The sequence below is a fragment of the Mus pahari genome, chromosome 5 (genome assembly GCF_900095145.1).
Source record: "Mus pahari chromosome 5, PAHARI_EIJ_v1.1, whole genome shotgun sequence".
Classification (NCBI taxonomy): domain Eukaryota; kingdom Metazoa; phylum Chordata; class Mammalia; order Rodentia; family Muridae; genus Mus; species Mus pahari.
The window spans coordinates 81,334,025-81,343,616 of NC_034594.1; the positions used below are offsets into that span (position 1 = coordinate 81,334,025).

At 42.9% G+C, this 9,592-nt stretch overlaps 1 protein-coding gene across 4 annotated transcripts in view; it reads right to left on the bottom strand.

The window, feature by feature from the left end:
* Window positions 1-34: 34 nt before the first annotated feature.
* The window catches only part of Rnf152 (ring finger protein 152), a 72,712-nt gene continuing 63,154 nt past the window's right edge, over window positions 35-9,592 (bottom strand). For 2 of the 4 annotated variants that reach the window (XM_021198656.2, XM_029538428.1), the window contains exon 3: window positions 35-3,344. In XM_021198656.2, coding sequence (XP_021054315.1) covers window positions 2,589-3,200 — 612 coding nt within the window. In that variant the 5' untranslated portion in view covers window positions 3,201-3,344 and the 3' untranslated portion in view covers window positions 35-2,588. The remainder of the gene's footprint in view (window positions 3,345-9,592) is intronic. The other 2 variants (XM_029538429.1, XM_029538430.1) reach the window with 1 other exon arrangement.

Consider the following 9,592-nt stretch of genomic DNA (forward strand, 5'->3'; position numbering starts at 1 on the left):
CTCTCTCTCTCTCTCTCTCTCTCTCTCTCTCTCTCTCTCTCTCTCTCTCACACACACACACACACACACACACACCCTAATAAGCACATATGCAAACCATAGGTAGAATCCATTTCAACCATTTTAAATAATGTCTCTTGGACCAAGCACACATGAAAAAGCTCTGACTTGGGTTATTGGTGTCAGGTTGTAAGGTCAAGAGTCTACCAGGGAGCAGATTGATTTTGCTTAATTACAGCTCTAACATGGACTTTTTAAGAGTTCTGTGGACAATTTTACTATACAGCTTTGCACTGAAAAACCACAGGACACCATATCAACACACATGTTGTATCTATAAATAGCCTCCTAAACAACTAGAACATTTTTACACACTGCACTATAGGATCACTCATTTTCTACTGTACAGAAAGGTATGCTGATATCTCTCACAAATGAATTTAAATATGGCCTGGCTTAAAACTGCAAGAGTAACATCCATTGGAAACATAACATCCTTTATGCAACGTTTTTGTTTTTGTCTATGTGTGTTTTCTCCTCTGAGAGAATTAGAAAGTGGGTCAGACATGCATTAGAGCAGCCTGAGAGTTTGAGAAATTGATGCTAACCCAACAGTATATTATGTTACATAATAGAGGATAGTATTCAGCTAATGATACCTAAATTATTAATACCAAATAAATCCTAGATTATTCGTTGTATAATGCCCAATAGCTTACACGATAAAATGGTATTTTAACCTAATTTCTAGTTTGAGCCCTCAGATACATTTTTTTTCCCTAAAGGTCTTACAAATTTGAAAGATTTTAAAAACCAGAGCTCATACTTTGATGCTGAATTTTCATGCCAATTGTTATCGTTGTTCTCTAGATGTTATTCCTCTGTTTCATTTCACTGTAAAGTCATCACTTTAGCACACATCTGCTGTGCAGCTTGAAGATGAAGGCCAGCAGGCCAATCATGCTTCCATGTCCCAGGGCTGCTTCTGACCTTGCTTAGATCCTGTGCCACTGTTTCCTTTCCTTTGCCTTTCCCACCCTTTCCACCATTTCTGGGACTCAACAGAACAGCAGGGAGGAACACAGCTGAGTGGTGTCCTCAACAAATCTCACTCATTCCACAGAGTTCAAAGAGGATTACAGCACTGGTAACTCTTTCCGAATGCACACAGCCAGACTAGGGACTGCTCCTTTTATGCTAACAGATCTTTCTTCATGAATTCACATTTTAAAATAGTTGAGCCCTCATGAGAAACTGGTTCACTTACATAGAGAGCACGAATTTTTGTTCACCATACTACTTCTGGCAGTAGAAACATTTGAAATACAAAACATTTTCTTGCTAGTTCCAACAAGATGAAATTGAATTCTAAGCAGGTTAACTCTTACAGGAAAATCTTTCAAAGAAATGATCATCAAGGACTGTCTATTACAATGCCCATCTAGGTGTGCCATTGATTAGCAACATTTGTGACTTTGACACAAAGCCCTCTAAACTGAGGGAAAACGACGAGTTCCTCTAATGCTCTGTCCGAGCCTTTACTGACATGGGATCACTACACACAGCAAAGTGCAAGTGGATGTTGGAGGTGATGTGGGGGAAAGATCCAGGCACCAGCCAGGAGGCTGGTGTTGTAGACACTTGACTTATGCACGCCCACAAAGTCTTACTCCCAGGATTCTTCAGGAAAAAACTCAAAAACCTGAGATAAATCGAATTACACACACAAAATACACACAGAGATTCACAATATTTACACTTTAAATTCTTATCTTGTGAGATGGCTTGAGAAAGATTGGCATATAGGTTTCTTAGGGAATTAGGCATTGCCTGTATTTCCCTGTCCATCATTCGCCTGTTGGGCTTCCAGCTTAACAAGAACATAGCAAGCTTAAATCACAGATGAAGAGAAATGAAGGAACTTGGCAAAGCACAACACATTGGAGACATGTGTGCAAATATTTTCTTCAAACAGCCAAAAGGTCTGTTTTGATTATTTTGATTTGGGTGCCATTCAAAATGTATAAAAAGTTTATGAAGACCAGGGTTCGGTCATACACACACACACACACACACACACACACACACACATACACACACGTGCACCCACGCATGCGTGAGCACACACATACACAAACATGCACACACAGGAGCCAGCTCTGGGTCTTCACTGTTTTTGTTTTTTAAACATGAATTTAAGGTTTAATTTTACTTGTGTATCTGCTTTAACCTACCATCTAACGTATTTAGAGAGCTATTGCACCCACATGTACAGTTTCATGTCTAAGTAGAAAAGTCTAACTTGGGACCATGATTTTGGAAAATCATAAATTACAGCCCATTGGATACACAATTGTGAGGAAGCATGCAAACATCTTCATAGTTGTCACCATCTCCAGACTGCTCTCCTGGGATCTTGCTGAGACCTCACCCTCTGCACTTGTCTTTAGGTGAGTCAAGTGGCTAATCGCAGGCCAGCGCTTGCACCAAATGCTCAGTGTCACCCCCATCTCATCACAGGGATCCCATCACCAACACCTGCTTGCCCCCTAAGTTGGCACCCACAAGAGGCATCCCTGTGAAAGACTTCAACCACAGGATATCACAGTGAAGCGCTTAGAGATGCAGGACATGTTGTGTAGCACAATGCCCAGGAGGAAGACCAAAACACAGGCCACCAGGATGACAGTGCACACGCCAGACCAGGTGGAGCTCTTCACTACGCCCCGTCTGTCAGGCTCCTCCTCCACAGACTCCTGGGGAGCTCCACCCTGCAGGGGCTGCTGTTCTGCAGGGATGGTCACCACAGTGAGAGACTTCTGCTGGCTCCCTGGCAGCAGGCGGCAGCCCATGTCTCCCGGCAGGAGTGTGCGCTCCTTCGAGATGGGCAGGGGCAGCATGTAGCACCCATTGCTTGGAAGTTTGATGAAGACTGGGGTGTGCTCGGAAGTGTGCGGTATGGCGATGACTGCCAAGACCTCTGGGTCATCGGGCAGTTGTGATACAGAGAAGCCCGGGGGCAATTTGGTGATGCCACGGCACCAGGGGCACCTTACATCCTTCTGGCTGGTCCTCATCTGCTGGAGGCACACTGAGCAGCAGGTGTGCTTGCAATCCAACAACTTGGGCCTTCGTCGGGGGCTGTAATAATTAAAACAGATCTGACATTCCAGCAGGGAATCCTGGGAGAGTGTCTCCATCGTGGACCAAGAGTCAAAGGGCAGAGCCAACAGGAAGCTGGAAAAGCCGGTCCTCAAATGTCACCACTCTGGATCCCTCTTCTCAAGGTCAACAGGGAATCAGCAAGCTCACAGGGCATCGAGCATTCACACATATGCTAATTTCTGGGGGAGAAAAATAATGCAGATGAAACTAATTAATCCATTTTAAAAGTTGCAATGAGGATTAGTTAAAACATATCATGGCTCAAAAGTCTTGTTCCTGGGTCAAACACAAGAAAAAAAACTATCCCACTGGTAAAACCATAGGTTTCCTGTACTGGCCAGTAGGAAATCACATACACATTCTTGCTTTTACTTACCTCCCTGTAAGAATTCACAGCTAGATACAGGGAACTTTATAGAGCAGGCACTTGTGTAAGAACTGCGTACTTGTTTTATGACCACTCCTTTCTTTCATTATGTCTTCAAGCTTCGTTATTTTACAATGGCAGATAATACTACCATGAATTTGTGAGGCACAATGTGATGTTTCAATACATGGTCACACTGGGTAACCAATAAATCCCCATAATTAACACATTCCATCACCTCAACATTTATTGTTTCTTTTCTTTTTTTTCCCATTGTTGGTGTATGCCCATGTATGCGCATGTGTGTATGTACGTGTACATGTATGTGTACGTGTACGTGTACATGTCAGCCCAAGGCTACTGTCAGGAGTTTTCCTCAGTTTCTCTCCAAACCATTTCATTGAGGCAGAGAGAGACTCTTCCATTGAAAACGTGGCTTGCTCATCGGCCAGACTAGCCAGCTTGCTTACCTGTCCCCTGTCTTTGCTCTTTGAGTGCTAGGTTTAAAGGAAGTCACCACAACTGGGTGTTAGGGATGCAAACTCTGCTCCTCATGGCGGGAAGTTTATCTGTCAGCCTCATTTCTTTCTACATATGTGGATTTCCCAAAGGAAGGGGTTTCACTGTGACATTTCTAGGCAGGCAAACAGTATGCTCCTTTCTCAGAGGTGACTGAAATAACCCCACAGGCAGAAGCTCACAACGTCCATCTTTCTGTCTCTTCCTCCAAACACCTTTAGTGAGACAATTCTTATCAAATCATCTTAAAAGTGGCCAAAAGAACAGGAGACACCCACAACAAAAGCAGGGCAGCAGTGGGTCTGGAAGTACTGCAGGCCAGCTCCACAGAGGAAACTCAGCCTGGTCTCTCACTTCATGATGACTTAGGCTTGCCTGCCTAAAGGTTTAACTTGGTGAGATTGTTAGTAGTAATGGGGAATGAACCCAGGGCTACTCACATGCTGTACAACGCATCCCAGATCCTAGCTCCTAAAAGCAAAAACCTCACTGATCACAATTATTAGTGAAGAACTAACAGGAAGACTGTATATTATATAGAGTAAAAGTGCACAGCCCTCCCTAATATCAGGGGAGATACCTATTGAAATTGAAATGAGGTTTGAGGGCTGCCCGCTCCCCCCCCCTCAGGTTTTCAAGGAAGACTGCCCAGGTCTGCTTCCAGTCAGAGAGCAGCCATATTCTGCTTCTTTGCATGGAGTCATGACTCTGAAAAGAACTGTTTGCCTGAAAGTTTTATACTTCTAATTTAATTTCCTTTGGGAAATAAAACAAGTCACCCTCTTAGATATATACAGTGTTAAAATAAAATTTTAGAATGCATAGAATGCATGAAAAAGAACCTAGTTTGCAGAAAGAGATGGCTTGGAGTGCAAACATGCCTGTCACGGAGGCCTGGCAACCTCAGTTCAGATAGCAGAACCCATGAACAGTCCCCAGAGCTGCCGCTGGCAGCCCACATCTGTAATACCAGCATTCTAAAGTATAGTGAGACCAGAGGCAGGGACAGCACTGGCCAGAAGCATGTCGCCAGCTAGCACACAGCACAGTAGTGAAAACAAGAGATACCAAGACAGGAGGAGCCTTGTGAAGAGTATGCACAATAAACATACAGTACATAAATCAATCACTGATAAAAATCAAACAATTAGAAAAGAAACATACTTGTGCCTTAAAAGCACCTATTTTAATATGTTACTAAAATTAAAATTAACAGTACAACATTCCAAAAGTCCATATCAGAACCAACAACATCTCTCGTCATAGGGGTCTATCATGTACAAGGTGAATCTGTGTCCAGCACTCTGCAAATATACATATATGTTTGAGCACATCCCTTCATGTGCGTTCACATGCACAGGAAACCTTGAGGGTTATTCTTCAGTCACCTTCCACTTTTTGTTTTGAGACCCCATCTCTTATCGGCCTGGAATTTCACCAACAGTCTAGACATGGCTGGCTAGTGAGCCCTCCTGCCAACAAGCTGCCAGGGGCCCTCCGACCTTCACCTCCCAGGTGCCAGTCACTAGGATTGCAAGTGCATGTCACTGTGCCTGGGGTTTTAGATCTATCTTTGTAGCTAAGACGTAGCGTCTGTTTATGGATAGTCCCAAATTAGAGCTGGGAGCTGCAACTACATAAGCTTTGTTACACCATGTCAGAAAAGCTGGAGGAGTCAAGGATGTCTAGGGGAAAATCTGAGCTCTAGAGAGTTTAGATGCATACAGAGTAAGAGACTAGGCAGGCTGCTGTCAGGTTAGGAAAACAGCATGAGTGAAGAAAACGACAGCATCCATGACCTAGTGATTCCTCCACCTCCTACATTAGAGAGCTTGATCTACTGGGGTGACTACAGCTTTACCCTTCTCTTATGCTCAGTCTTTGACATAGTCACCTTCGAAGGAAAGAAACTCCAGCACAGCACTAGAATATTTCCCTAGCATGCGGTGAGTCCTGGATTCAATGCTTAGGATCATTAACAGATAAATTAAGGGCTGAGGAAATAATGCAGTGATAGAGTGAAGTCCCAGGTTATCTCCAGTATAGCAAAGATAAAATAAATAAATTATTTCTCATAACACCTATACTCTGAGTCCTCTCTCTTCCATAGGCCAGGAGAGCAGACCCCTCAGGGAAGGAAGACAACACAGGCTATAGACTGAGAACTGCGGCCGGCAGCACATGCCAGGCATGGGGCTTTGTAGCAGGCAATAGAAAAACACCAACAATTTTAAGAGTAAGACTGATCCATCTGGGTCAGATGGGGAAGATCTGTGAATAGCCTATTAGGTTAGACAGAGAGGAGCCATGGCTTGAGTAAACAAGATGTCTACACAATGTGCTAAGAGGTTTTATGGACACTGACACAGCAAAGCACAGCCCTCATCTGAAAAGGAATAAGGGGTAGTTTAATCTGGAATAATTTTGAGTGACCATAGCCTGGGAACACAGGTTTAGGTTACCCCAAATTCCATTATCTCAGTGTGGAAAGAGTTTTACAGTTTCATGGAACGAAGAAATGGAGGCAAGTTTAAAATATATTGGGGGCCACATCAGTGAGGTGGGTACATTAGACCACTCGTTTGCTCCAACCCACAAGCTAAGAATGCTATCAAATGTCATCTTAGACCTATAGAAAAGCTCCCCCTATCTTGCTGTAATGCTTCTCTATCATTAGATGGTCACAGGATGTAGTTCTGTCACAGAGGTGGGAAAGGAATGGTTGTTTCAGGGCTGTAGCTAACATAAGGTAAGGTTATTAGCCTCTGGATGACCTGTAACATTCCAACTCTCCACAACACTATAGTTCTAATTTGTTAATCAGATTTTGCAGCACTTGCCTTCCATTCCTCCCTGGTCCCCCCTCCTATCCTTGTGAATCACCCCCCCACACACACACAAAAAAAACCCGAAATCTAATTTGTGTTACCCATATTCATTAGAGCCTTGTCAGAGTTTCAGTGGACACAGTCCCCTTAAAGAGAACTGAGTTCTTACTTGAGTAGAATAGGGTCAGGCAACAATCAGCAATGAAGAGATCACAGCATGAAGAAGTCAAAGCAAGGCCTTGCAAGGGACATCACTGTGTCACTGAGAGAAACAGAGGTGACATACAAGGAGTTTGCTTAGAATATATTCCACAGCAAGTTCCAGAAAGGTATTTAAACCACAGTGAGCAAATCAATTAATTCACTACACAACAGAATAGTTATGGGAATGTAAGCCACAGGTTCAAAAAAGAGGAAAGTGGGTGCATTGCTCCAGAATGGAGAGATCAAGTCCTGGAGAGGTAGCCACTGCTTTGTGGGTAGTCTTTCCTCTGCTCTCCCTCTGCCTCACCCTCTAAGAGAAGCCACACCTAAACAATTACGATGCTAACTGCTCAAGAATCTTTCTGTAAATTTATAACACCCATAACATGGTGAGCTTCAAATTACATCAGAGCAGGTCATTGTCCTTAATCTCTATCAACTGATACGGAATGTGTCAATTGCTGGGAGGTTGAATTTGCAGAGAAGGGATGCTTGTTCAAAGAACTAGAGGAACAAGCCCCAGGAGGACAGGTTTACAGAAGCACAAACAAAACAAGGGACACACATGCCCCTAGAAGGAAGACCTTGGGATCTTCTTGTCTTCTTGGTCCTTGTCTCCTTTTTCCCTCTCTGTAAAAGAACGCTTTCAGTGTCTGAGCTACCCATGAAGCTTTGAGCTTGCCACGTTCTCAGGATGCCTGCCTCCAATTAAACTTGCAACTTTCCTTCCCCAAGTTTTGTCTGATGAGCACTGGCTTCTGACTGGTGAGTGGCTAGATGTGAATCCAGTAACATTCCTCCTGCGTACCTGGGGTAATTACTTAATTTTTCTAAAAGAAAGTAAAACCAAAACTCCTCATGGTGTGTTTATGAATCACACTCTTAGCTACTTTTAGTGTCAAACTTACTGACATAGATGAAGCCATAGCATTACCCATAGATGTGAATGCACACCTGGGGAAAAGAGGTAGCATGACCAGTAGATGTGAATGTATATAGTGAAGGAGAGCCTACTTTGAGCTATGGTAGCAGGAAAAAAAAAAAAACACAGGAAACTATTAAAATGACAGATTGCTGAAATTTATGAGAGACCATTTCTTAACAACAATACCCAAGAAAACATCATCACTGTAAACACAGTTGGAGACAAATGTTTCATGGTACCAAACCAAATATGTCAATGTACTGATTAATCTTCCCTCCATATAATTTACCTTCTACGTAATGGCTCGGGGGACAGTATAATGAGTGCAAAGCAAGGTGGAATCACTCTGTTTTTCTTATCTCTGTCTTTGTCACCTCTGAGTACCTATGTGACCTCATCAGCCCAGTGGAGATGGTGGAGCCTGGGCAAAGGTCAAGTGAGTTTACCTCTCTGCTCAGAGCTCTGCAGTTGGGATTTGCCCAGGAATGGTACCCACAGGCACTTCCTGGTTATCAGAGAGATACCATTTGCACAGCATGCCAGAGCAAATGCAAATCATCTTCCTGGCCCAGCTCCAAGGCCTGCAGCACCATCATTTTTCAATAAAGCCAACATGCAACCTGATTCACGAATTCATGCTTGGAGAAATGTTCACTTAATTTTAATGTTAAGTTCCCTTAAAATTAGAGTCTGCTACACGATTTCCAACTCCACCCAAGTTCCACTGAAGCAGAGTAGAAACACACTCTTATTTTTGATGGGACACATCTTAAAGCCTTTTTTTTTTTTTCACAGTGGCAGCTCTAACTTCCAGGCAACTTTGTTCCATACTCAGCCCGGCTGTATGGTATTGCGGTTTGTTTTCTGGAACATGATTAGTAATGATGGTGATTAGTTAGGTGGAAAGAAGAAAAAAAACATCTGAGGCTGGGGCCTGAAGCTAATGATGAATCACTCTTCTCTTCTCTTTCATCATGAAGTCAAGAGAAGCAAGGCACCGATACAGGAGCGGGGACAAGAGCTCTGACCTCTGAGACTGGAGAAGAAGTTCAAAGCTCTTGTCAAGTATGTTATACAAATACGCACAGCAGCAATTGCCTTGGGAATTTGAGTTTGGCATTGCCTTCCTTGAGAACAAGATGGGATACTCAAATAAAATACTCATGAAATTTTAAAGGGAGGGAGAACTTTGGTAGAAAGCACAAGAACAAGTATAGGCTGGAATATATTGGGCCAATTTGTTAAGTGTCACTGCAATTTATTTTTTCATAGAACCTAAAGTAAAGATCAAAGAGAAAAACAGACCACACAATAAGAAACAGTGGCCAAGGAAACAGCTTTCAAAACAAAACTTATTTTCAAGCATGTTTTCATAAAACAGAACCTGGTTATATGGACAATATCTTTTGTACACTATGCAGATTAACTAAGGTCTGTGAGGGGTATTACTACAGCTTTAGAGACCTTTGGTGTCAGGGATCTGGAACTATTTCATATTACTTTGCAATCTGTACATCTTTATAAAAATGCAGGTGTGAAGAAAACCAAAAAGAAGGAAGACCAATGTGTGGATACTTCATTCCT